We start from the raw sequence: 27,898 nt of genomic DNA on the forward strand, positions 1-27,898 counted from the left end.
TTTGTACCTCTCCCAAGTACAAATACTGGGAGCTCTTGTTTCCCTACACTTGTTTTGATGTAGCTTCTTCAATGCTGTGCTCTTTATGTCCTGGCCTGCTTTGAGACTGACCTTGCAATGGTGTGGCTTTTTTATCCAGCAGTGGAAAGGACACAAGAAAGGAAACTGGAAGAAGCACTCTTGGGAGCAGCAAGAGAGGGGGAAGCAGGGAAACTGGCTGCCTTGGTAAGAATTGAGGTGCTTGTGATGCTTTTGTGTCAAGTGGTTCAAGCCATGGTGCTGATGTGACGGGAGGCCTTGCATTTCCAAGTGCTGGCACTCAGGCTCTCAGTGCTCTGTGCTGGTGAGGTCATGAACCCTCAAAGATTTTTCAGCCTTGTTGTTTTCATCTTCTTTTCTGTCTCCAGATGCTCTTCAGTCAGTTGTAAATAATAGAATGGATCTAGATCATGTTCTAGACCTGCTGATGTAAGCTTGCTATGTTGTTGTGGCTATCTTAATGTGCTTAGGTTCTCACCATGGCATTGGTGATGCTGTTTTAAAGCAGCCACTGCAGCTGAAGGTCTCCAGTTTGTTATGGAGTGTTGAGGCTGCACCTCAAATACTGAGTTCAGTTTTGGACCCCTCACTCGAAGGAGGACATTGAGAGGCTGGAGCAGGCCCAGAGAAGGGCAACCAAGCTGGGGAAGGGTCTGGAGAAGACGGCTGGGGAGGAGCAGCTGAGGGAGCTGGGGGTGTTGAGTGTGGAGAAGAGGAGGCTGAGGGAGACCTCATTGCTCTCTGCAGCTCCCTGAGAGGAGGCTGCAGGGAGGTGGGGGTTGGGCTCTGCTCCCTAGTCTCAGGTGATAGAAGAGGAAATGGCCTGGAGTTGTGCTAGGGGAGGGGTAGGTTGGAGATGAGGAAAAGTCTGTTTCCTGTAAGAGTGCTCAGGGATTGGAGAGGCTGCCCAGGGAGGTGGAGGAGTCCCCATCCCTGGAGGTGCTCAAGAAATGTGTGGCTGTGGCCCATGGGGCCATGGTTTAGTGGCCATGGTGGGGTTGGGTTGCTGGTTGGGCTGGATGAGCTTGGAGGGCTTTGCCAACCTTATTGACTTTATGATTCTATGACAATTATCTGCCTGCACAAGGAGGTTCTAAGTGGGCTGGGGTAGCTCTGTTAGGGAAACTGGCAAGCCTGCCACCTTGCTGCACAAAGGTCTTGCTTTCTGAAGCAAGGTGGCCACTCAAAATTGTGCTGGATGTAGCACTGCCCTGTGCTAACTGTGAGCCTTCTATGGAGAAGGCTAGACTTGGACAGCAGAACCAGCTGGGCCCACTGCAGCAAGAGAAGTGTCTGAACTGCAGTGCTGGGAGCTCTCTGCCACTGTGCAGCTGCACAGGCTGAGTGTTTCCATGTGGTGCAGTAGAGGTGGAAGTGACATAGCAAGCAGAACACTGAGGTTCCTTACTCTCCTATGAGGACAGACTGAAGGAGTTGGGGCTGTTCAGGCTGGAGAAGAGAAGGCTCCCAGGTGACCTCATTGTGGCCTTCCAGGATCTGAAGGGGGCTACAGGAAGGCTGGGGAGGGACTGCTCAGGATCTCAGGCAGTGATAGGACTAGGGGGAATGGAATGAAGCTGGAGGTGGGGAGATTCAGGCTGGAGGGGAGGAGGAAGTTCTTCCCCATGAGAGTGGTGAAGCCCTGGAATGGGTTGTCCAGGGAGGTGGTTGAGGCCCTGTCCCTGGAGGTGTTTAAGGCCAGGCTGGATGAGGCTCTGGGCAGCCTGATCTAATGTGGGGTGTCCCTGTTCCTGGCAGGGGGTTTGGAACTGGATGATCCTTGTGGTCCCTTCCAACCCTGACTGATGCTATGATACTCTGGCTGCACATCCTGGCTGCTGTTGTCCTTGCCCTTCTCATAACACTTGCCCTCTTTGCTGCCACCTCTACACCCAAGCATCCTAGTTAGGAACAGCTAACTTTTCCAGAGGTTGAGTGTGGCATCTGGAGGGGGGGAAACACTGGTAAGGAAGCAAAATACTGTGAGTGTTTTCTTTTTCCCCCCAGCTGAACAAGCCCAAACCACCCAATATCAACTGCACAGACCAGCTGGGGAACACCCCTCTGCACTGTGCTGCATACCGTGCCCATAAGCACTGTGCACTGAAGCTGCTGAAGCATGGGGCAGACCCTAAGATCAGGAACAAAAATGGTGAGTACCACATCAAAGTGCACTGAAGCTGCTGAAGCATGGGGCAGACCCTAAAATCAGGAACAAAAGGCTGCACCTTGAGTCCTGTGTCCAGTTCTGGGCTCCTCAGTTTAAGAAGGACATTGAGAGACTTGAAGGTGTCCAGAGAAGGGCAAGAAAGCTGGGGAGGGGTCTGGAGCACAGCCCTGTGAGGAGAGGCTGAGGGAGCTGGGGTTGCTTAGCCTGGAGAAGAGGAGGCTCAGGGGAGACCTCATTGCTCTCTACAATTACCTGAAGGGAGGTTGTAGCCAGGTGGGGGTTGGTCTCTTGTCCCAGGCAAGCAGCACCAGAACAGGAGGACACAGTGTCAAGCTGTGCCAGGGGAGGTTTAGGCTGGAGGTGAGGAGAAAGTTCTTCCCTGAGAGAGTCATTAGTAATTGGGATGTGCTGCCCAGGGAGGTGGTGGAGTCCCCATCCCTGGAGGTGTTCAAGAGGGGATTGGATGTGGCACTTGATGCCATGGTTTAGTCATGGGTCTGTGGTGCCAGGTTGGACTTGATGATCCTCGAGGTCTCTTCCAACCTTGGTGATACTGTGAGACTGTGAAAAATGGTGAGTACCACATCAAAGGGCAGTGGAACATCTCCCTTATGGGGAGAGCCTGAGGGAGCTGAGGCCTCTGCAGCTTGGAGAGGAGAAGCCTTGAGGGGTGATCTTATTAATGTTAAAGCAGTGCAGGGTGAGTGCCCAGAGGCTGGAGCCAGGCTCTGCTGGGGGATGCCAATGCCAGCACAAGGGGCAGTGGTGGAAGCTGAGGCAGAGGAAGTGCCATGGGAACAGGAGGAAGGATTTTTCCCCTGTGAGGTGACAGAGCCCTGGAGCAGGCTGCCCAGGGGGGTTGTGGAGTTTCCCTCTCTGGAGATATTCAAGACCCACCTGGATGCATTTCTGTTTCATCTGGTATAGGTGGTCCTAATCTGGTAGAGGGGTTGGACTGGGTGAATAGAATAGAATTAACCAGGTTGGAAGAGACCTTTGAGATAATCAAGTCCAACCCCTCACCCAACACCATCTGATCAACTAAACCATGGCACCAAGTGCCACATCCAAGCCTTTTTTGAACACCTCCAGGGATGGGGACTCCCCCACCTCCCTGGGCAGCACATCCCAATGGCCAAGCTCTCTCTCTGGGAAGAACTTTCTCCTCACCTCCAGCCTAAACCTCCCCTGGCACAGCTTGAGACTGTGTCCTCTTGCTCTACTGCTGCTTGCCTGGGAGAAGAGACCAGCCCCCACCTGGCTACAACCTCCCTTCAGGGAGTTGCAGAGAGCAAGAAGGTCTCCCCTGAGCCTCCTCTTCTCCAGGCTAAGCAACCCCAGCTCCCTCAGCCTCTCCTCACAGGGCTGTGCTCCAGACCCCTCCCCAGCTTTCTTGCCCTTCTCTGGACACCTTCAAGTCTCTCAATGTTCTTCTTAAACTGAGGAGCCCAGAACTGGAGACAGGACTCAAGGGGTGGCCTCAGCAGTGCTGAGCACAGGGCACAAGGACTTCCCTGCTCCTGCTGGCCACACTCTTCCTGCTGCAGGCCAGGATGCCCTTGGCCTTCTTGGCCCCCTGGGCACACTGCTGGCTCATGTTCAGCCAGCTGTCAACCAGGTAATTAAGTGAAGTCCATCTAGGTTTATTTGCATCACATTCTTATGCCTTGTCTTGCTTACTTAACAGATCAGACCCCCCTTGATCTAGCCCAAGGTGCAGAAATGAAGCTGATACTGGGAGGTAAAGCTGGAAAGGTAGGAACTCTTGTCTCCATTTCCAAAGCCAGGGCTGCCTAGTTGAAGCTGTTCCTACATGAGCCTTCGTTTCTCTGCAGGTGATCAACAAGCCCCTGAGAAGATATGAAGGTCCCCTGTGGAAGGTAAGTCTGATCTCCTTTCCTGAGGTACTTTGTCAGATCTCAGAGTGTGTCAGTGTGGCCTTGTCAGTGTGCAGGTGGGTGCTGATCAATATGAATTTGTGACATGCCTTGACTTCAGTGCATTGGGTAGATTTTGTGTGGGCTGTGTGGGTGCAGCAGTTACTGGATGAATGCTCCTCTGATCTTGACCTCAGTCCCTAAAACCTCTTCACTTCTTGATCATTTCTGTGGCAAAGCTTCCTTGTGGTCAAGACTTTTCCCTTATCTGTGTTGCAGGGAATTTGTTTTCCTGAATAGATATCACAGGATGGCAGGGGTGGAAGGGACCTCTGGAGATCAGAGTCAGTTCCCCTCCTACCAAAGCAAGATCACCCAGGGCAGGTCACACAGGAATACATCCAGATGGGGCTTGAAAATCTCCTGGGCAACCTCTCTGGGCAGCCTGCTCTAGGGCACCTTCATAGCAAAGGGTGAGGTGGAACTTCCTGAGTTCCAGTTTGTATCTCTTGCCCCTTGTCCTGTCACAGAACACCACTAAAAAGAGCCTGGCCCCCTTCTTGACACCTACCCTCAGTTATTTATAGACATTGATAAGATCTCCCCTCAGCCTTCTCCAGGCTAACCAGCCCCAGGTCTCTCAGCCTTTCCTCATCACACAGATGTTCCAGTCCCTTCAGCATCCTCAGAGCTTCTGTGGGACACACTCTAGCATATCCCTGTCCCTACAGAACTGGGGAGCCCAGGGCTGGACACAGTACTCCAGATGTGGTCTCACCTTACCACCATGGAGCAGCAGCTAAAGGGAGGCTGCCAGGAGGATGGAGACTCCCTGTGTCCAAGGAGCCCCATGGGAAAGACAAGGGGGGATGGGGCCAAGGCACTGCTGGGGACATTCCCATGGCACTGCAGGAGAAAATGTTTGCCCCTGAGAGCAGTCAGAGAGTGGAATCATCTCCCAAGGGCAGCAGGGGAGTCCCCTCCATGGGGCAGTTGGGAGGCTCAGCTTGGCAGGGTGCTGGGCCAGCTCCTTTCAGCTCTGCTGTGAGCTGGAGGGGTTGGAGCAGATGGTCCCTGGGGTCCCTTCCAGCCTGGCACTCTGGGATGCTGTGTTCACTCAAAACTGTAATCTAAGGAGCTGGCTTTAAACTAAAGCTTGTGGAGGTTCAATCTTGTGCTGGGTGCCTCAGGCTGTTCTGCTTATCAATGTTGTGAAGCAGTTGTGTGGTGATCAACAGCTCCTGGAATACTGAACATTGAAACAGAGAATCACAGAGCTGTCAGGGTTGGAAGGGACCTCAAGGATCAGCCAGTCCCAACCCCCCTGCCATGGGCAGGGACACCTCACACCACAGCAGGTTGCTCACAGCCACATCCAGCCTGGCTGCAAACACCTCCAGGCAGGAGGCTTCCACCACCTCCCTAGGCAACCTGTGCCAGGCTCTCATCACCCTCATGGGCAACAACTTCTTCCTCACAGCCAATCTCAATCTCCCCACTTCTACTTTTGCTCCATCCCCCCCAGTCCTATCACTCCCTGACACCCTCAGAAGTCCCTCCCCAGCTTTCTTGGAGCCCTCTGCAGATCCTGGAAGGCCACAATGAGGTCTCCTTGGAGCCTTCTCCTCTCCAGCCTGCACAACCCCAACTCTCAGTCTGTCCTCATAGGAGAGGTGCTCCATCCCTCTGCTCATCCTCCTGTTAACATATCACTGAGTAGCAGCCACCAAAACCCTTTCTGCTTTTAGCTCTTTCCAGGAAAGAGACTAGCCCTGTGGTTGCAAAATGCTTTCAGGCTGCTCTGATCTCCAGGAGAGGTAAAACCTAAAACATTTCCCAGACCACTGCCAGCTTTCTGTCACAGCCTTCAAGCCACCAAACATCCTGGGAGCAGTAACTCTGCAGCCCTTAAACTTACCTCTGCTTTTGTGTGTGAGTGCTGTGTGGGCTTGTTTGGTTAGGGCTGTTAGGGGGGGTGTTGTGGTGTTGTGTTGTTTGATTTGTCTTTCATTCCTCTCCCATTCTCTCTGTGTTTCAGAGCTCCAGGTTCTTTGGCTGGAAGCTCTCCTGGGTGGTGCTGGAGCATGGAGTCCTTTCCTGGTACCGCAGGCAGTGAGTTCAGGCTGGGAAGTGCTGCAGAGCCATTGGAATAAATTTCCTCCCCCCCTCCCCTTCACTTGGTTAACTTTTGTTTTCTTTGTTTGCCTTTCAAAGGGCTGATGCAGTAAATAATGATCACAGGCAGGGCTGCAAGCACCTAACACAAGCTGTGTGCACGGTAGGAATGCAGTGACTCCTAACTACTGGTTTGTGTTTTATGAGGCTGTTCTGTACCTGCAGAGGAATAACACAGAATTAACCAGGTTGGAAGAGACCTTCAAGATCAACAGGTCCAACCTATCACCCAGCACCATCTGATCAACTAAACCATGGCACCAAGTGCCTCATCCAATTCCCTCTTAAACACCTCCAGGGATGGGGACTCCACCACCTCCCTGGGCAGCACATCCCCATGGCCAATCTCTCTCTCTGGGAAGAATTTCTTCCTAACATCCGACCTAAACCTCCCCTGACACAGCTTGAGACTGTGTCCTCTTGTTCTGCTGCTGCTTGCCTGGGAGAAGAGCCCAACCCCCACCTGGCTACAACCTCCCTTCAGGGAATTGGAGAGAGCAAGAAGGTCTCCCCTGAGCCTTCTCTTCTCCAGGCTAAGCAACCCCAGCTCCCTCAGCCTCTCCTCACAGGGCTGTGCTCCAGACCCCTCCCCAGCTTTCTTGCCCTTCTCTGGACACCTTCAAGTCTCTCAATGTCCTTCTTAACCTGAGGAGCCCAGAACTGGACACAGGACTCAAGGTGTGGCCTCAGCAGTGCTGAGTACTGAAGTTCAGCAAGGCCAAGAGCAAGTTCCTGCAGCTGGGTCAGAAAACCTCAAGCACAGATCAGAGCTGGCTGAGGAGTGGCTCGAGGAGAAGGACCTGGGAGCATTTAGTTGGTGACAATCTCCCTAGGAGCCAGCAATGGTCCCTGGCAGCCCAGAGCCAGCTGAGTGCTGAGCTGCAGCCAGAGCAGGGAGAGCAGCAGCACAGGGAGGGGATTCTGCCCCTCTGCTCTGCTCAGCCCCCACCTGCAGCACTGCCTCCAGCTCTGGGGCCCCCAGAACAAGAAGGGCCTGGAGCTGCTGGAGAGGCTCCAGAGGAGGCCATGAAGATGAACAGAGGGCTGGAGAGCACCTCCTCTAAAGGGACAGGCTGAGAGAGTTGGGGCTGTTCAGCCTGGAGAAGACAATGTTCCAGGGAGACCTCAGAGCAACCAGTACCTGAAGGGAGCTATGGAAGAGCTGGGGAGGGACTTCTCATAAGGGCTTGGAGTGACAGGATGAGGAACAATACTTTGAGCTGGAAGAAGGGAGATTGAGACTGGAGATGAGGAAGAAATTCTTTTTAGTTATGGTGGTGAGACACTGGCACAGGTTGCCCAGGGAGGCTGTGGATGTCCCCTCCCTGGAGGTGTTCAAGGCCAGCTTGGCTGAGACCTTGAGCAAGCTGTGCTGGTGGGAGGTGTCCTTGCCCATGGCAGGGGCTGGAACTGGATGGTGTTGAAGGTCCCTTCCAGCCCAAACCTTTGTGTGATTCATGATGTATAGTCCAACGGAGCAAGCTGCAAACCTGTTCTGATCAAGCTTTTTGGGAGCTGTTGTTAATTCATATTGAAGCTGAGGCAAAGCCTTCAGGCTTCAGAGTAATTTCCTGTCTTAACTTACTCTTTCCTCAGTGATTTCACTCCAGTAATTCTGTATTCTCTCCACATTGCTGTAGGTGAAGTCTGCAGACAGTTGCTTCTTCTCTGTCAGATGCTTTGATGACACTGTTCATCGCTTCAAGATTCCTAAGAACAGCCTTCCTGCCCAAACCAGAGAGGTAACAACAACTCTATCAAAGGCTTTAATGTGCAACAGTTTCTATAATGACTAATTTGCCTTCTGCTGGCTGTGGATGTGTTAAGTTGTTGGTTCAGGCTAGGGCTGCAGCACCTCTCCTGTGAGGACAGACTGAAGGAGTTGGGGCTGTTCAGTCTGGAGAAGAGAAGGCTCCCAGGTGACCTCATTGTGGCCTTCCAGGATCTGAAGGGGGCTCCAAGAAGGCTGGGGAGGGACTGCTCAGGATCTCAGGCAGTGCTAGGACTAGGGGGAATGGAATGAAGCTGGAGGTGGGGAGATTGAGGCTGGAGGGGAGGAGGAAGTTCTTCGCCATGAGAGTGGTGAAGCCCTGGAATGGGTTGTCCAGGGAGGTGGTTGGGGCCCTGTCCCTGGAGGTGTTTAAGCCCAGGCTGGATGAGGCTCTGGGGGAGCTCAAGGGAGCTCAAGGCTCAGCCAGTTCCAACCCCCTGCCGTGGGCAGGGACACCTCACACCACAGCAGGTTGCTCACAGCCACATCCAGCCTGGCTGCAAACACCTTCAGGCAGGAGGCTTCCACCACCTCCCTGGGCAACCTGTGCCAGGCTCTCACCACCCTCATGGGGAACAACTTCTTCCTCACAGCCAATCTCAATCTCCCTACTTCTAGCTTTGCTCCATCCCCCCCAGTCCTATCCCTCCCTGACACCCTCAAAAGTCCTTCCTCAGCTTTCCTGTAGCCCCCTTCAAATATTGGAAGGCCACAAGTAGGTCTCCTTGGAGCCTTCCCTTCTCCACACTGAACAACCCCAACTCTCTGTCTGTCCTCATAGAAGAGCTCCAGCCCTCTGCTCATCCTCATGGCCCTTCTCTGGACCCCTTCCAGCACCTCCAAATCCTTCTTGTAATCTTTTAGCATGACTGTAGCCTAAGCAGCAGAAATAGGCAGACTCTCATTCCCTTCTTTAAAAGGAGTGCCACTTTGTTTTCCAGCTCTCTACGATGCCCTGTAGTCCAACTTCCTCTTTTTAACTTCCCCATGTGGGAAATTTCTATTGCAGCTTCCTTCTGCTGCACTTTCTTTCCTAGTTCATTGTCCCCACCATAAGAATGGAACACTCTGCTCTTAGAGATTCTCCCAGATCAACTAACAAGTTATGAAATCAGATTTTCTTAAGGTGGGTCTGAAAGCAGAGAATTAACTTTTTTAAGGCTGTTTCTAGTTGGTTGATATCTTGGTTGACAGTAAGCTGAGCATGAGCCAGCAGTGTGCCCAGTGGGCCAAGAAGGCCAAGGGCATCCTGGCCTGCAGCAGGAAGAGTGTGGCCAGCAGGAGCAGGGAAGTCCTTGTGCCCTGTGCTCAGCACTGCTGAGGCCACACCTTGAGTCCTGTGTCCAGTTCTGGGCTCCTTAGATTAGGAAGGAGGTTGAGTTGCTGGAAGGTGTCCAGAGAAGGGCAAGAAAGCTGGGGAGGGGTCTGGAGCACAGCCCTGTGAGGAGAGGCTGAGGGAGCTGGGGTTGCTTAGCCTGGAGAAGAGGAGGCTCAGGGGAGACCTTCTTGCTCTCTCCAACTCCCTGAAGGGAGGTTGTAGCCAGGAGGGGGTTGGTCTCTTCTCCCAGGCAAGCAGCAGCAGAACAAGAGGACACAGTCTGAAGCTGTGCCAGGGGAGGTTTAGGCTGGAGGTGAGGAGAAAGTTCTTCCCTGAGAGAGAGCTTGGCCATTGGGATGTGCTGCCCAGGGAGGTGGTGGAGTCCCCATCCCTGGAGGTGTTCATGAAAGGCTTGGACGTGGCCCTTGGAGCCGTGGTTTAGTTGTCAGGAGGTGTTAGGTCTTAAGTAATAGGTTGGACTGGATGATCTCTGAGGTCTTTTCCAACCTGGTTGATTGTGTGAAAAGAATCTTAATTATGGCAGTGCTTGAGGTTTGTACTTGCATGAGGCAGACTTTATCCCAGGCACCTTGGAGTCTGGACAGAAACCCCAGAGAGACAAAACAATTCTTACATGGTGTGAGCTTTCTGTGGCCTTGGATGGGCTGAGGCCTTAGATTTGTGCACAGTCTGTGGCATTCTGAGCAGAGCCAGAGTGTCTCTGCAGTGCAGGTTGGAATGTGTAGCAACCTCTTTGCTGCTCATTAAGGTGTCTGATTTTACTAATGAAAATCTTAACTTGCGTCCCTGGAAGGCTTTAATTTGTTCTTTTGCATCTCTGCTGCTGCCTTCTGGGGGTGACCTTTGAAATGTGTGGTCAACTGTGGTTGTGGTTTTTTTGTCTCCATCCAGAGCTGGCTGGAAGCAATAGAAGAGCACTCTGCCTACAGCACTCATTACTGCACCCAGGAGCAGCTGAGCAGTGATGATGAAGATGATGACACAGTGTCTGTTACAGACCTACAGGATACTCTCCAAGTATGCTCTGGGCACCCCTTTGGCAGTTGCAGATGGTGTTGAAATGCTGTTGTGTGCTTGCAGCTGTGCAAGTACCACTTCTTCCCTCCCCTGGGTGCATGGCATGCCTTGTGGTTGCACTGCTTGCTGTCCCCTGGTCCTATTGGGACAGCAATGTGCCCTGCTGGCCAAGAGGCACAATGGTATCTGGGGTGCATCAAGGAAAGTGTCCCCAGCAGGTCTAGGGAGGTTCTTCTCCCCTCTGCTCTGCCCTGGTGAGAGCACACCTGGAACAGTGTGGCCAGTTTGGGGCTTTGTCATTCAAGAGGGGCAGAGATCTGCTGGAAAGAATCCAATGGAGGCACCAAGGATGATGAAGGGGTTTGAACATCTCTGCTGTGGATGAAGGCTGAGAGCCCTGGGGCTGTTTAGCCTGCAGAAGGGTGAGAGGGGAGCTCAGTAATGTCTGTAAAGATGTGAGGGCTGGCTGTCAAAATGAAGGTGCCAGGCTTTCTGGTGGTGCCCAGTGGTAGGACAAGGAGCAGCAGGGACAAGTTAGAACCCAGGAGGTTCCACCTCAGCATGAGGAGAGGCCTCTTTGCTGTGAGGGTGCTGGAGCCCTGGAGCAGGCTGCCCAGAGAGGTTGTGGAGTCTCCTTCTCTGCAGCCTTTCCAGCCCCATCTGGATGTGTTCCTGTGTAACCTGTGCTGGATTCTCTGGCCCTGCTCTGGCAGGGGGTTGGACTTGATGATCTCTGGAGGTCCCTTCCAGCCCCTCCTGTTCTGTGCATAAAGCAGCATGTTTGTCATAGCTACAGGACCTTGGGGTCTGTTTTGTCAGCACTACTGCAAGGTGAAGCTGCCTGAGACTCTTGGCCAGGAGAGGGAGCTTTGTGTACTGTACTTCAGGACACAAAAGTGGAGGAGGATAGAGCCACCCTTCAGTGAGCTCTGCCTCTATTAAACAGGCAATGAAAAGGCTCAGAAATGATCTTTTCACACCTCAGGCCACATTGGAAGTGAGTCTTGCTTGATCATTCTGGATTCTTCAAGAATCACAGAAACATTCAGCTTGGAAAAGCCTCTCAGGATCACCAAGCCCAACCATTAACCCTGCTCTGCAAGGGTCACCCCTAAACCATAGCCCCAAGCACCACATCCAAATGTCCTTTAAACACCTCCAGGGGTTGGTGACTTCACCACCTCCCTGGGCAGCACTTCCAGTGCCTGACCACTCTTGCTGGGAAAAATGTTTCCTACTGTTCAGTTTAATCCTACCCAGGCACAGCTTGAGGCCCTTCCCTCTTGTTCTATCACTAATTGCCTGTGAGAAGAGACCATCATCAACTTCTCCACAACCTCCTCTCAGGGAGCTGGAGAGAGCCAGGAGGTCTCCCCTCAGCCTCCTCTGTTTCACACTAACCCTCCCCAGCTCCCTCAGTTGCTCTCCATCAGATTTTTTCTCCAGGCCCTTCCCAGCTTCCTTGCTCTCCTCTGCCCTGGCTCCAGCACCTGACACACCTCAGTGCAAGAGGGATAGTGAGGTACTGGAGTGAGTGCAGAGGAATCTGGGGGTGCTTCAAGAACCCAGAGCTGCTTCTTGCCATACATAGACTTAGACTTTTTACTTCAGGGGGAAGTTGGCACTGCAGCACAAAAGAATCTTCTTGTCCCTGAACTCTGAAGTGGCTTCTACTGTACCCTTTGGGACAAGAACCTCCAGTAGCTGGTGGCAGATGTGGCAGGTGCAGCTGCCCAATGAGGGCTGACGCTTTCAGCTCCCTCAGCCTCTCCTCACAGGGCTGTGCTCCAGACCCCTCCCCAGCTTTCTTGCCCTTCTCTGGACACCTTCCAGCAGCTCAACCTCCTTCCTAAACTGAGGAGCCCAGAACTGGACACAGGACTCAAGGTGTGGCCTCAGCAGTGCTGAGCACAGGGCACAAGGACTTCCCTGCTCCTGCTGGCCACACTCTTCCTGATGCAGGCCAGGATGCCCTTGGCCCTCTTGGCTGCCTGGGTACACTGCAGGCTCATGTTCAGCCTACCATCAATCAGCCCCCCCCAGGTCCCTCTCTGCCTGGCTGCTCTCAGCCACTCTGCCCCCAACCTGTAGCACTGCCTGGGGTTGCTGTGGCCAATGTGCAGCACCTGGCACTTGGATGTGTTCAATCTCCTGCCCTTGGCCTCTGCCCATCTGTCCAGCCTGGCAAGAGGAGGCTCAGAGGAGACCTTATTGCTCTCTACAACTATTCCTGAAGGGAGATTGTAGCCAGGTGGGGGTTGGTCTCTTCTCCCAGGCACCCAGCACCAGAACAAGAGGACACAGTCTCAAGCTGTGCCAGGGGAGGTTTAGGCTGGAGGTGCGGAGAAAGTTCTCCTCAGACAGAGAGATTGGCCACTGGGATGTGCTGCCCAGGGAGGTGGTGGAGTCCCCATCCCTGGAGGTGTTTAGGAAGAGCCTGGATGAGGCACTGGGTGCCATGGTTTAGTTGATCAGATGGTGCTGGTTGATAGGTTGGACTCAGTGATCTCCAAGGTCTTTTCCAACCTGGTTAATTCTATTCTGAGCCACTGAAAGGAAAGAGTTAAACTCAAGGCTGTGGTTTGGAGGCCGAGCTGCCCAGCCCCGTGGTGACTGTGGTGGTGTTCACACATCAGTGGAGGTATAGGAAGGGCAAGGCCCTTTGGTTGACCTTCAAGGCCCTTAGCCACCATGAAGAGGAGTTTCTAAACCCCTGGCCAGATATCATAGACTCACAGAATGTGAAGGGTTGGAAAGGACCTCTAGAGATCACCTAAGCAACTCACTCTGCCAGAGCAGGGGAATGCAGCTGGCTGGGTTCTGAAAGTCTCCAGAGAAGGAGACTCCACAACCTCTCTGGAGAGCCTGTTCTAAGGCTCCAGCACCCTCACAGCAAAGAAGGTTTTCCTCCTGTTGAGGTGGAACTTCCTGGGTTCCAGTTTGTGTCCATTGCCCCTTGTCATATCACTGGGCACCACTGGAGAGAGCCTGGCACCTTCATCTCAACAGCCACCTCTCAGGTATTTATAGACATTCAGAAGGTCTCCTCTCAGCCTTCTCTTCTCCAGACTAAATAGCCCCAGGGCTCTCAGCCTTTCTTCATAGCAGAGCTGTTCCAGTCCCTTCATCCTCATAGCTCTCCATTGGACTCTTTCCAGTAGATTCCTGTCTCTCTTGGCCTGGGGAGCCCAAGGCTGGATGCAGTATATGTTTGTGTATATAACCATAGATCAGATGCAGTTAGGATTGAATGGAGCCCCATCAGAGGGTAAAGTGGAGCCAGTCCTCCTTGGAGCAATGGGTCTGCAGCCAGGGACTTTCCCCTTGGATCAGGATGCTGCTCAGGATAACTCCTTTTAGGGTTGGTATCCTTCATCTTTTATGTGAGTGATGCCAACATTTTGGCTCAGCCTCCCTAAAGCTGGCTGTGCTGTATTAGTTTTGCTTGACAGGCAGCCAGAGTTGTATTTACTAATATTTGTCAGAGTGCTGAACAGTTTTGATGTACACTGAATCTCAGGTACCTGCCTGGGCTATTTTGAGAGACTCTATAGCAGCAGGAGAGAGATGGGAAGATAACTGCTGCTGGCAGTTCCAAGCAGCCTGCAGAAGAAGATGGTGTGATCTAATAGATACCTGTCTCCAAGTTCAAATGCAGGCTTGGGATGAGAGCTTGGGATGGGTTCCTGCATGCTGCTGTTCTTGTCATCCATCAGCTAACATCCATTGGCTGGCTTTGGCCTTTGCCATAGAATCAGAGTCAGGGCTGGATGGGGCCTGAAGGATCATTCAGTTCCAACCCCCTGCCATGGGCAGGGACACCTCACACTACAGCAGGTTGCTCACAGCCACCTCCAGCCTGGCTGCAAACACCTCCAGGCAGGAGGCTTCCACCACCTCCCTGGGCAACCTCTGCCAGGCTCTCACCACCCTCATGGGCAACAACTTCTTCCTCACAGTCAATCTCCCCACTTCTAGTTTTGCTCCATCCCCCCCAGTCCTATCACTCCCTGACACCCTCAAAAGTCCCTCCCCAGCTTTCCTGGAGCCCCCTGCAGATCCTGGAAGGCCACAGTTAGGTCTCTTTGAAGCCTTCTCCTCTCCAGCCTGCACAACCCCAACTCTCTCAGGCTGTCTCCAGAGCAGAGCAGCTCCAGCCCTCTGCTCCTCCTCCTGGCCCTTCTCTGGACACCTTCCAGCCCCTCCAGATCCTTCCTGGCACAGAGGCTCCAGAGCTGGCCCCAGAGCTGCAGCTGTGGTCTCAGCAGAGTGGAGCAGAGGGGCAGAATCCCCTCCCTGGCCCTGCTGGCTATGCTTCTCTTGCTGCAGCCCACGATGGGATTGGCTTTCTGGAGTGCACACTGCTGGCTCCTGTTGAGCTTTGCCTTGTTACAGAAGAAGCAATTGCTCTTCCTGGCTTGCTTGACTGCTCAGGAATTGCAGCACAACAGAAAACTCTGAAGATGACTTCTAGCAGCTGCTCTGGGTTATCTTGGTTTCCTGCTAGTTCCAGACGGGTAGCTCATTCTGGAATGGTCATAGCAGTCAGGATGGGAGGTGGCATTGCTTCTGTTTATGCAGGAGTTCATGAAAGGATCTCCAGAAGAAAATGAAAAGACTTCCAGGACCTTAAGGGGGCTACAGCTGGGGAGGGACTTTTGACAAGGGCTGGTAGTGATAGGACAAGGGGACACAATGGTTTGTGGTTGGAACAGGGGACAGTGAGACTGGAGGTGAGGAAGAAATTCTTTGCACTGAGGGTGGTGAAACCCTGGAAGAGGTTGCCCAGGGAGGCTGTGGCTGCCCTTTCCCTGGGCTTTCAAACTTGCTAGTGACAAAGAAAATGTAGCTGTGGCACAGCTCCCCCCAAGGCTGTGGGGTTGGGTTTGGTGTTCTGTGCTGCTTGGACCGGTCAGCACTGTGGTGTGCCTGCATCTGCTCTCTGCCTCTGGGGCTCTGCAGGTGCTGCAAACAATTGCCTTCAGTTTTAATTGATCAGGCCTCCTACCCTGGGAATCTTTCTGAAGATTTAATGCTCCCCAAAGGAAAACAGTTGTGGTGGGCTGAAATTCACCCCTGCCCTCCTCCCCCCTGACATTAACTTTGCCAGCCCAGCCCAGTGGGAAGCAAATGGAAGCTGTATTTACAGCAAGACTACACTCTGCACTGGAATGCAATGAATCTGTACAAAACACAGATATGTACAAAACATCCAGGATTTACAGCATTCACAGGTGGTTCCCATTAATAAACAGCACCAGAACCCCCCTTGGTCAAGGACCAGGGGAATCATAGAAGCAATAAGGTTGGAAAAGACCTCAGAGGTCATCAAGTCCAACCTGTCACCCACCACCTCCTGACAACTAAACCAGGGCTCCAAGGGCCACAGCCAAGCCTTTTCTGAACGCCTGGAAGACGAAGGATGGGTCACCTGCCAACTGGCAGCAGAGCAAGGTGCAGAAAGTCACCTGCCCTGCCCACCCCAGGCAGCAGCTTTGGAGGGAGCAGCCCAAAATGAAGCCACAACTGTCCTGAGCTTCAGCTTGACCCAAACCCTCCTCTCATCTCCTCCTTGGCCAAAACCCTCCTGAGCTCCTCCCTGGCCCAAACCCTCCTCAGCCATCCTCACTGAAGTTGTGTTCTGAAGAAATGTGGGGCCACTGATGAAGATGACACCTCCAAGTGAGACAGAGAGAGGCCACAGCAGGCACTCAAGCTTCTTTTCTGTCCCCTCCACCCCCAGAGGCAAATTATACTCCAACAGAGAAAGAGGAACAGTTTCCAGTGGGGTCCTGAGCAACAAGCAGCATCTGATCAGACAAAGCAAGAAGCAGTCCAAGCAGTGGCTCTGGGACATGTCCCAGCTGGTCCAGGCATTAAGAGCATTTTGTACACAGCTGCAAGTGACAAGTCAGGTGGTGGGATGAAGTCTCCCCTCCAGCATTAACTTTCAGCCACACCAGCTCAGTTAGAAGCAAATCACAGTCTCACAGTATAACTAAGGTTGGAAGAGACCTCGAGGATCATCCAGTCCAACCTATCAACACAGACCTCATGACTAGACCATGGCACCAAGTGCCACATCCAATCCCCTCTTGAACACCTCCAGGGATGGGGACTCCACCACCTCCCTGGGCAGCACATCCCAGCGGCTAACAACTCTCTCAGGGAAGAACTTTCTCCTCACCTCGAGTCTAAACCTCCCCTGGCACAGCTTGAGACTGTGTCCTCTTGTTCTGGTGCTGCTTGCCTGGGAGAAGAGACCAACCCCTTCCTGGCTACACTCTCCTTTCAGGTAGTTGTAGAGAGCAGTGAGGTCTCCCCTGAGTCTTCTCTTTTCCAGGCTAAACAATCCCAGCTCCCTCAGCCTCTCCTCACAGGGCTGTGCTCCAGACCCCTCCCCAGCCTTGTTGCCCTTCTCTGGACACCTTCCAGCATCTCAACCTCCTTCCTAAACTGAGGAGCCCAGAACTGGACACAGGACTCAAGGTGTGGCCTAACCAATGCAGAGTACAGGGCACAAGGACTTCCCTGCTCCTGCTGGCCACACTCTTCCTGATGCAGGCCAGGATGCTCTTGGCTGCCTGGGCACACTGCTGGCTCATATTCAGGCAGCTGTCAATCAGCACTCCCAGGTCCCTCTCTGGCTGCTCTCAGCCACTCTGACCCCAGCCTGTAGCCCTGCATGGGACTGCCGTAGCCAAAGTGCAGCCCTGGCACTTGGACTTGTTGAATGCCATCCTGTTGGCCTCTGCCCATCTGTCCAGCCTGGCAAGGTCCCTCTGCAGAGCCCTTCTGCCCTCTAACTGACCAACATCTGCTCCTAACTTGGTGTCAGCTGCAAACTTGCTGATGACTGACTCAATGCCCTCATCCAGATCATCAATGAAGATGTTAAAGAGCACAGGGCCCAGCACTGATCCCTGGGGCACACCACTGGTGCCTGGCTGCCAGCTGGCTGTGGCACCATTCACCACCACTCTCTGGGCTCAGCCTTCAGCCAGTTCCTAACCCAGCTCAGAGAGCTGCTGTCCAAGCCAGGGGCTGACAGCTTGGCCAGGAGTTTGCTGTGGGGGACGGTGTCAAAGGCCTTGCTGAAGTCCAGGCAGACCACATCCACAGCCTGCTGCACATCCACCAGATGGGTCACCTGATCATAGAAGGAGAAATGAAGCTGTATTGACAAGCAGTGACTACCCTCTGCAAGGGAATGCAATGAAGATGAACAAAATACCCAGGATTTACAATATTAGACAAATAATTACAGTTAGCAAACAACAGGAGACCAGAGAAGCCTGTTCCACTGTCCCCCATACCCCCCTGTCCCAAGAGAGAGGAGGTGAGAGAGCAGCAGTGGGTCAGACTGACCCCAAGGTCAGCCAGAAGCACATTATCTTCTCCCCAGCAAAGCAAAGCAGCCAAGATCAGAAGAGAGGAGAAAAGGAATGGGAATGAAATGTGAAGAATTGGCATGATACAGCTTCTCTTAGCCCAGACATCCAGTGAATTGGTTTAGATTAATCTTTTGCTTTCCTTTCTGCACCCTGTACTCATTTCTTTATATTTTTCTGCTTTCCAGCTTGAAATCTGCAGCTAAATATTACAGGCATAGCCTAAAACCACCACACACACACACCCTGTACAAAAGAAGGGAGAAAGGAGCAGAGCAAGTTAGTGATAGGACTGGCAGCTAGTAGAGCAGGCAGTGATAGGCCTAGGGGGAATGGAATGAAGCTGGAGGTGGGGAGATTGAGGCTGGAGGGGAGGAGGAAGTTCTTCCCCGTGAGAGTGGTGAAGCCCTGGAATGGGTTGTGCAGGGAGGTGGTTGAGGCCCTGTCCCTGGAGGTGTTTAAGGCCAGGCTGGATGAGGCTGTGGCCAGGCTGATGTAGTGTGGGGTGTCCCTGCCCATGGCAGGGGAGTTGGAACTGGCTGATCCTTGTGGTCCCTTAGAATCAGCCCTGACTGATTCTATGATTCTAAGTTGCTGTTAGACTTAGCCAAAACAGTGCAGCCAAGGCCAAGCAGAAACCAGTTAGTGTCCAGAGCAAAGAGGCAAGGAGAGAAGATTGTTTTGGTACAACCAATCTTATGGTAAGTAGATACCTCTCCAATGGAATTCATACTATCAGTCAGGGTTGGAAGGGACCACAAGGATCATCCAGTTCCAACCCCCCTGCCATGGGCAGGGACACCCCACACTAGATCAGCCTGGCCAAAGCCTCATCCAGCCTGGGCTTAAACACCTCCAGGGACAGGGCCCCAACCACCTCCCTGGACAACCCATTCCAGGGCTTCGCCACTCTCATGGGGAAGAACTTCCTCCTCCCCTCCAGCCTGAATCTCCCCACCTCCAGCTTCATTCCATTCCCCCTAGTCCTGTCACTGCCTGAGATCCTGAGCAGTCCCTTCCCAGCCTTCCTGTAGCCCCCTTCAGATCCTGGAGGGCCACAATTAGAATTGTTTAGAATGATCTTTGTTTCCCTTTTCCCCCCCAAGAGTGATTTATTTTCATTTTACTACTTTCTTGCTCAAGATCTGTGGAAAAAGAATTTTACAGGCATAGCCTAAAACTCCCACACCAACTCAGTGCAGTTTAGAGGATGAAGATTTGCTTCCCTCAGCACAAGGCCCTTCTCACCTAGCTCTTCCTTGCTGTCTTTCAGAAAGCACAAGCATGCCAGCAAAGGCTCAGTAGAGAGATTTCAGACTTTCTCACAATGGTTAAATCTTTGGATGCTACAAAAGGTAACAGTTTTTTTTACTCTTCTCAAGTGCAGTTTGTTCCCAGGCAACTAAGTTTTCCTTTTTAGCAGCCCATGCTTTAACTCCAGGAGCTGGAAATAAGGGACACTTTCCCTCACTGGAAAAAAGAGATGATTCAAATAAAGTAACATAGTGACTGCTAAGAACTGAGGTTTCAGAGGGAAAGAAGTTGCTGATTGAAAAGAAATGTTGTTATCTTTGGCTGTAAAGGCAGTGAAGCTGTCTTTAGGTACCTTGTGAGGAGCTGCAGAGGGACCTGAGGTGGTTTAGTGTGGAGAAGAGAAGGCTGAGGGAGACCTCATTGCTCTCTGCAGCTCCCTGAGAGGAGGCTGCAGTGAGGTGGAGGTTGAGCTCTTCTCTCTACTCTCTGGTAGTAGGAGGAGAGGAAATGGCTTGGAATTGTGCCAAGGGAGAGTTAGGTTGGAGAGTAGAAGAAACTTCTTCCTTAAAGGGGCTCTCAGACTGGCAGAGGCTGCCCAGGGAGGTGTTTCGGAGGCAGATGTGGTGCTGAGGGCCATGGCTTAGCCCCAGCCTTAGAAAAGAGTAAACCAGGTTGGAAGAGACCTTCAAGATCATCACATCCAACCTATCATCCAACACCATCTGGTCAACTAAACCATGGCACCAAGCACCCCATCCAGTCTTCTCCTAAACACTTCCAGTGATGGTGACTCCACCACCTCCCTGGGCAGCTCATCCCAAGGGCCAATCTCTCTTGCTGGGAAGAATTTCTTCTTCGTCTCCAGCCTAAACCTCCCCTGGCGCAGCCTGAGACTGTGTCCTCTTGTTCTGGTGCTGCTTGCCTGGGAGAAGAGACCAACCCCCACCTGGCTACAACCTCCCTTCAGGGAGTTGCAGAGAGCAAGAAGGTCTCCCCTGAGCCTCCTCTTCTCCAGGCTAAGCAACCCCAGCTCCCTCAGCCTCTCCTCACAGGGCTGTGCTCCAGACCCCTCCCCAGCTTTCTTGCCCTTCTCTGGACACCTTCCAGCAGCTCAACATCTTTCCTAACCTGAGGAGCCCAGAACTGGACACAGGACTCAGGGTGTGGCCTGAGCAGTGCAGAGTACAGGGGCAGAATGACCTCCCTGCTCCTGCTGGCCACACTCTTCCTCATGCAGGCCAGGATGCCCTTGGCCTTCTTGGCTGCCTGGGCACACTGCAGGCTCATGTTCAGCCTGCCATCGACCAGTCCCCCCAGGTCCCTGTCTGCCTGGCTGCTCTCAGCCACTCTGCCCCCAGCCTGTAGCACTGCCTGGCGTGGTTGTGGCCAATGTGTAGATCCTGGCACTTGGAGGAGCCTTGGTGGAGTGACAGAATGGTTGGACTTGATAATCTTAAAGGTCCTTTCCAACCAAAGCAATTCTGTGGTTTTCCTTCTCCTGAATGCTTTTGAGTAATATAAAAACAGCTATCTGGGGACTGATGTTTAAAATTCTCTCTGCCTCACCATGCTGCTCTAAACAGAGCTGCCTTGAGATTTAGCCAGATGATTCATGACAAATCAGGAAGTCTGTGCTCAGTGTGCTGCCCCTCCTTCCAGAGGAGCAAGCTTGATTAGCTGCTGCTAAGTAGAGACTCCTAATTCCAGTCACTTGTGAGCTTTGGTGTCAATGGCATCAATTAGTGTGTGGCTGTGTCTGTATCTTGTCCTGCACAGGCAGTGTAAGCTGCAAAACTAATTCAGCAGCTGTCACTGCCGGGCCTCTTAGTGTTTATTGGTGTGACATCAGCCTGAAGCACCTCTGTCACTAAATGGTGACAGCTAAATGCACACTTGCTGCTGTTAAAATCCTGGGAGAAGGCCTTGCTTGGCTCCTCAGGGACTGCAGCACAGCAGAAAGCTCTGAAGGTGAACTCAAACCTTACATGATTTTCAGGAGCTGCTTTGGGTTATCTTAGTTTCCTGCTAGTTCTTGACATTCTTAGTCAGAGCAGTCAGGATGTGAGGTGGCATTGCTTCTGTTTATCCAGAAGAGGAGGTCATGCAAAGATCTCCAGAAGAAAATGGAAAGGTTTCCAGGACCTTAAGGGGGCTGCAAGAAAGCTGGGGAGGGACTTTTGCCAAAGGTTTGTCATGATAGGATGAGGAGCAATGACTTGGGGCTGGAAGAGGGAAGACTGACACTGGAGATTAGGAAGAAATCCTTTGCAGTGAGGGTGGTGAGACTCTGGCACAGGTTGCCCAGGGAGGCTGTGGCTGCCTCCTCCCTGGAGGTGTTGAAGGCCAGGCTGGATGAGGCTTTGAGCAAGCTGTGCTGGTGGGAGGTGTCCCTGCCCATGGCAGGGGGTTGGAACTGGATGATCTTTGGGGTCCCTTCCAACCCAAACCATTCCATGAATCTGTGACTTTTCTTCCACATTTATTGATTGGTCTCTTTGTTATCCCCTCGGTGTTTCCACCCTACATCCTCAGCTGCCCTGTGCTGAGCTTTTTCTCTTCTATCCACCACCACACCAGAAGGCAACCAAAGCTCCCTTTCTCCCTGTAACCTGTACTAACCCAGAGGATGCTGCTCTGTATTTGAACTCTCTCACCTGGCAAATCTCAGCCTTTTAAACTTCAGAAATGGTTAAAAGGAGATTATTGTTAGTAGCTCTTCCAGTGCTGCCATGGCTTCCTACCTCTGCTTTCTAAGCCATGCTGAGAGGATGAAAAAGAAAGAACTTCTGTTCCCTCAGTGCTGCTTTTGCTCATCCTTTCCTCACACAGCTCTTGCACTGCAGCAGCCTTCCTACAGCATCATAGAATGGTTTGGGTTGGAATGGACCTTAGAGATCATCTAGCTCCAACCCCCTGCCATGGGCAGGGACACCTCCCACCAGCCCAGCTTGCTCAAGGCCTTACCCAACCTGGCCTTGAACACCTCCTGGGAGGGAGCATCCAGAACCTCCCTGAGGAAAATAGAATTGCCAGAATCCTGTAGCTGAGAATATCCTCTTCACACTGCCACTGCTTTGTGCTTTTAGGAATATCTCCTCCCCTCCTGCAAAAAGTTGACATGGTCTCTGAAATATCCCAGGAGACATGTGAGGCCCTGGCTGACTGCCTTGACCTCTTCAGAAGGCAAGAAGGGGTAAGTACTGTTGTGTGGCTCCATAAGGGGTCTGAGCTGAAGATATTTTGTTGTTTCCTTGCTTACCTGTCCCAAAAATAAATGCACACCCCCACAGCACTTGGTATTGTTGGTAAGCTGTCCTTTGACATGCTGCTGGAGGGAAATGGAGCTCAGTTCCTCCACAAAGACATCTTGGTGCTCAAGTGTCCAGAAGAGGTCTGGGCTTTGCTTCTAAACGACTGCATCTGATGATAAACTGAATGTTTGGATTCCTAAAGCGGTTGCTTTGCTTATGTGGAGGTTAAAAATTAATCTTTTTTTGGTGCTGGCTAACTGAAGTGTTGAACAGCGCTGCTTCTGAGTGTGTTCAGCAGCCCATGTGCTCAGTGGGTGTGTGAATGCCAGCTATTGAACTTCTGGCTTTCCCTCTGACAAATATCTTCTATGGTGTTAAGCTTAATGCTTCCATTTGGGAATATATTGTGGCTGGAAAGCTGCCCAGCAGAGGAGGACCTGGGGGTGTTGGTTGACAGCAGCTGAACAGGAGCCAGTGTGGGACTAGGTGGCCAAGAAGGCCACCAGCAGCCTGGCCTGGATCAGCAATGGTGTGGCCAGCAGGAGCAAGGAGGTGACCATCCCCTGTACTGGTCACTGGTGAGGCCACAGCTCAAGTCATGGGTTCAGGTTTGGGCCTCTTACTCCAGGAAGGACACTGAGGGTCTGGAGAAGGTCCAGAGAAGGGCAGCAAAGGTGGGGAAGGGTCTGGAGAAGAGGGCTGGGGAGGAGCAGCTGAGGGAGCTGGGGGTGTTGAGTGTGGAGAAGAGGAAGCTCTCATTGCTCTCTGCAGCTCCCTGAGAGGAGGTGAGGTGAGGGTTGGGCTCTGCTCCCTAGTCTCAGGTGCTAGAAGGAGAGGAAATGGCCTGGAGTTGTGCCAGGGGAGGCTTAGGTTGGAGATAAGGAAACATTTTTTCCCTGAAGGGATTCTCCATCCCTGGAGGTGTTTCAGGGAGGCAGAGATGTGGTGCTGAGGGCCATGGTTTAGCACCGGCCTTGGTAGAGTTAGAGAATGGTTGGACTGGATCTGAAAGGACTTTTCCAACCAAAACAATTCTATGGTTCCATCTGTCAAACTCATTAGCTCGTGGGGTAGGAGATCTGGCATTTCTCTCCTCCCTTTGAAGCTAGCCTAGTATGATGGAATAAATTTGCCTTGTTGTGGTAGCAGTAATCCCTCAGGCTCTTGTCCTCAGAAAGCTGTGTTTCAGATGAAGGTTATGTTGATGCTCTTTGTCTTCCAGTTATTTAACAGTGAGCTGCAAACAGGGATTCCATTGCTCTAGCTTTGGGTTAGGATACTTCTTTCTAAATACATTTTTATTCCTTTCCAAGCCTTTTTGTCTGTAGTCATAAGACTTTTGAACTTCACAGGTTCATAGAATGGTTTGGGTTTGAAGGGACCTTAAAGATCATCTGATTCCAACCCCCTGCCATGGGCAGGGACACCTCCCACCAGCCCAGCTTGCTCAGGGCCTCATCCAGCCTGGCCTTGAACACCTCCAGGGAGGGGACATCCACAGCCTCCCTGGGCAGCCTGTGCCAGTGTCTCACCACCCTCACTGCAAAGAATTTCTTCCTCATCTCCAGTCTCAATCTCCTCTCTCCCAGCTCAAAGCCATTGTCCCTTGTCCTGTTACTCCCAGCCCTTGTCAAAAGTCCCTCCCCAGCTCTCCTGTAGCCTCCTTCAGGTACTGGAATGCTGCTCTAAGGTCTCCCTGCAGCCTTCTCCAGGCTGAACAGCCCCAGCTCTCTCAGCCTGTCCCCACAGGGGAGCTTCTTCAGCCCTCTGATCATCTTTGGTCTCCTCTGGACCCTCTCCAGCAGTTCCAGCTGGGGGCCCCAGAACTGGGCCCAGTGCTGCAGGTGGGGTGTGAGCAGAGCAGAGGGGCAGAATCCCCTCACTCCCTGTGCTGGTCACACTGCTTTTCAAGCCTTTTGTCTCTTCCTTGAGTGGAGCTGTAGCAGTGGACCAACCATTGCTTTTTTAGATGGAGTTTCTTCCCTCAAGAAAACCTAGTGTGAAAGTTGCCAGTTCCATTTGTGGCTGAGATGGGAAATTGTTACAGCAGTGGGTGTGTGGTGTTAGTTAGCATCCCTTAATTGTGCTGGCATCTTGCTTCAAGCCAGACTAAAATAGCTTTCCAGAGTGGAGTATGGCAAAGCATATGGTGGGATTGTAATTTCACCTGACTTGAACTTCAGCAGTCTCAGTAGGTGTTGTAGAGGCCTTATTTTGATTTGGGCACTGAGAGGGTAGGCTGAGGTGTGAACTTGAGTTTCCAACATAGCTAAATGAAATCATGACAGGGAGAAGATGTGATCCTGGAGAGGTTTGTCTCTTGGTATTTTTAAACTTGACTGCAATTCTGGAATTAGGATTGCAGGCTTTGAAAGATGCCAGAAGCAGCTAAGGGAAAAGGAGAGCAGCAGTTGATTCTGAAGACCTGAGTCTTTCCAAGACATGCTGCCTTCAGCATTGCTCTTCTCAGACCCACAGCATTTGGGGTTAGTGTCTCCTGCAAGCCTCATCCTCCTCCATTCACTGTTGGTTTCTAGCTGATAGATCTGTTGGCACTGCCTGAGCCACTGATAGAACTCCAATTAAATGCTTTCACATCCCTGCCAAGTGTGTTGAACAGTAAAGCAGGACTCTAAAAGCACTTACTTAAAATGCTCTGAAAACACCCTAGGGTTTGTTTGTCTCCTGAGCATGATCCCCATGATGAACTGAAGGCTTGGGGCTTGTAAGTGCTTCAGAACAGCTGTGGTGGATGCTCTGCTTTGGCAATCAACTGATTCAAGCTAAGACTGCCAAAGTACCTGGAGGAAGAATAACTCTACAGGTGTAAGTGCAAAGCTTCTTTCCTGCCTGTCATCTCCAGGCTTCATTGCTTGTCAGCTGGATTGTAGGTGGTTGTACATTGATGCCTTTGTAGGCCCTTGACAGGCTTGTGAGGTAGGACAATGCTGATCTCATGAAGATTAACAGAGTCAGGTATAGGGTCCTGCCCCTGGGTCAGGGCAGTCCCAAGCACAAATCCAGACTGGGTGGAGAATGGACAGAGAGCAGTGCTGAGGAGAGGGACTTGGAGGTGCTGGGTGAGGAGCTCAACATGAGCCAGCACCATGCACTGCCAGTCCAGACCCAGCCATGTCCTGGGCTGATCCCCAGTAGTGTGGGCAGCAGGTGGAGGGAGGGGATTCTGCTCCTCTGCTCTGCTGAGACCCCACCTGGAGTGCTGTGTCCCATTCTGAAGTTTCCAACACAAGAAGGATGTGGAACTGTTAAGAGTATGTCCAGAGGAGGCTATGAAAATTATCTGAGAGCTGGAGCTCCTCTGCTCTGGAGACAGGCTGAGAGGGTTGGGGCTGTTCAGCCTGGAGAAGAGAAGGCTGCAGGGAGACCTTAGAGCAGCTTTCCAGTATTTGAAGGGGGCTCCAGGGGAGCTGGGGAGGGACTTCTGATAGAGTCATGGAGTGACAGGGTGAGGGGGGATGGCTTCAGACCGGAGGAAGCTGCATTCCCACTGGCCATTAAGGAGCAGTTCTTCCCCATGAGGGTGGTGAGACACTGGAACAGATTGCCCAGAGAAGCTGTGGAGGCTCCAGTCCTGGAAGTGTTCCAAGGCTGGGTTGGACAGGGCCCTGAGCAACCTGGGCTGGTGGGAGGTGTTCCTGCCCAGGGCAGGGGCTTGAAACTAGCTGATCTTTAACATCCCTTCCACCCCAAACCGTTCTGTGGTTTACTCTGAGCAGAGGGGAATCCATTGTTCCCTAGTACCTTTCAAATGCATTGTGTGTGTCCCATGAAATCCAGTTCTTTCTAGGACCTGTGTTTTTCTCCATCCTGGTGCCTTCTGTCTTGCCTCTTTAAGGAGATTTCTTTTCCCTCTCATTCAAACTGTCGCCCTACCAGAAGCCCCTGCTTGACTGAGGAGGAGGGGCTGCAGCCCTCAGCAGGGATAACCACACTGGGGACACTTTTTGCCTTTTAGAGAGCAGCTCTGTGCTGTGTGAATTGGCACTGCTGGTAGAGTACTAAGGAGGAAAAGGGATGAGGGTTCATAGAATCACTGAGTCATTTTGGGTTGGAGAAGACCTTTAAGATCATAGAGTCCAACCACTATTTTGCTAAGTCTTGTGCTAAACCATGGCACCATGTCTCTGCCTTTCTGAAACACCTCCAGGGATGGGGATTCAACCTCCTCCATGGGCAGCCTGTACTAGTGGTTGAGAACCCTTCCAGGGAAGAAGTTTCATCTGATGTCCAACCTCAACTTCCCCTGATGCAACCTCAGGCCATCTGTCTCTCTTCCTCTTGCATTACGAATGGGGCAGGAGTCCGGTCTCCCTAGACTCCATCTCTGCCGCTTCTCCCTTTCTCCAGCCCCACGTCTCCTCCGGTGCAGGGCTCGGTGTGCTCGGTGTGCTCGGTGTCGATGGCAGCGGCGGCGCTTCCCATCGGCGGCGGGGGAGCGCGACCGCTGTCCTTGCACGGCGGGGAGGCGCCGTGGCCGCTGCGGCCGCCGGCTCCGGAGGACAGCTGTGGAGCGGCAGCGATTCCAGTGCTGGCTCCGGAGGGGAGCTGTGGGGCCGCGGCGGTGGCGATGCCGGCTCCGGAGGGGAGCTGCGGGGCCGCGGCGGTGGCGATGCCGGCTCCGGAGGGGAGCTGCGGGGCCGCGGCGGTGGCGATGCCGGCTCCGGAGGGGAGCTGCGGGGCCGCGGCGGTGGCGATGCCGGCTCCGGAGGGGAGCTGCGGGGCCGCGGCGGTGGCGATGCCGGCTCCGGAGGGGAGCTGCGGGGCCGCGGCGGTGGCGATGCCGGCTCCGGAGGGGAGCGGCGGGGCCGCCGGGGGTGCCGGCTGCGGAGAAGCCGTGACCTCCCCGCTCCGCAGGGTGTGGAGAGGTGCGAGGGCTGCGGGGACCTCCCGGCGTGCAGGCGCTGCGGCGGGGCTCCGCGCGGGGCGGGCTCCGGGGCGGCTGCGCTCCGCCCGCAGTCCGTCAGCGGCCGGCAGCCGCCCCTGCCCCGGCGGCGGCGGGGGGGGCGCAGGGCGGGAGCGCTCGGCCTACAGGGCCATTTTTAGCCGCCCCGGGAGCCTTCCTGCCGCCCCGCCGCTGCGGGCTGCTTCCCTCCGCCCTCTCCCCGCCCTCGGCGCTCGGCGGGAGCCGTTGGCTCCGGCGGGGCGCGGAGCTGCGCGGGGCGGGCGCCTCTCCCCGCCCTGCGCCGGGGCATCCGCCCGACTCCGCGGTGCGCTGCGACGGGAAGGGGCCCGGCCCGCTCCGGCCGCTCCCGCTGCTGCTGCTGCTGCAACCCGGAGAGGCTCTTCCAGCCCGGCTGTCGGAGCGGCTGCCTGCCCCCATTCGCTTCCGCGGTACGTGGGGTGCCCGGGGGGCTGGGCTCGGGGGTTTGGGGCGGGTTGTGCGGTCTGGTTTTGCTCGGTGACATTGGGCTGAACCCTTCGGTGTCAGGCGGAGAGAAGGGAGCGCTGGGCGCCGATACTTTTTAGCGAGCAGTTCAAACGCGAAGGCAAAATGAAGATCGTTGGGTGGGTTCGGTGCGAGTGTGCATCGAGGCGGCCGTGCGGAGCTGGTGCGAGTCGGAGCGCTGTCTGCAATGACTTTGGCACAAGGTGA

General features: G+C 53.4%; 1 protein-coding gene across 2 annotated transcripts in view; it reads left to right on the top strand.

The window, feature by feature from the left end:
• OSBPL1A (oxysterol binding protein like 1A) overlaps nucleotides 1-27,898 on the top strand; it is a 138,097-nt gene that overhangs the window by 21,557 nt on the left and 88,642 nt on the right. Inside the window, exons 6-15 of one of the 2 annotated variants that reach the window (XM_068165472.1) lie at nucleotides 140-225; nucleotides 2,047-2,191; nucleotides 3,897-3,964; nucleotides 4,045-4,089; nucleotides 6,125-6,198; nucleotides 6,301-6,364; nucleotides 7,902-8,003; nucleotides 10,263-10,388; nucleotides 19,053-19,134; nucleotides 22,120-22,226. In XM_068165472.1, the coding sequence (XP_068021573.1) occupies nucleotides 140-225; nucleotides 2,047-2,191; nucleotides 3,897-3,964; nucleotides 4,045-4,089; nucleotides 6,125-6,198; nucleotides 6,301-6,364; nucleotides 7,902-8,003; nucleotides 10,263-10,388; nucleotides 19,053-19,134; nucleotides 22,120-22,226 (899 nt within the window). Of the gene's footprint in view, nucleotides 1-139; nucleotides 226-2,046; nucleotides 2,192-3,896; nucleotides 3,965-4,044; nucleotides 4,090-6,124; nucleotides 6,199-6,300; nucleotides 6,365-7,901; nucleotides 8,004-10,262; nucleotides 10,389-19,052; nucleotides 19,135-22,119; nucleotides 22,227-27,459; nucleotides 27,637-27,898 lie in introns of those variants that run through there. The other variant, XM_068165477.1, reaches the window with a different exon arrangement.

Source organism: Melanerpes formicivorus, unplaced genomic scaffold (assembly GCF_026170545.1).
Source record: "Melanerpes formicivorus ecotype bairdi unplaced genomic scaffold, bMelFor1.0.p_v2 SCAF_89, whole genome shotgun sequence".
Taxonomy (NCBI): Eukaryota; Metazoa; Chordata; class Aves; order Piciformes; family Picidae; genus Melanerpes; species Melanerpes formicivorus.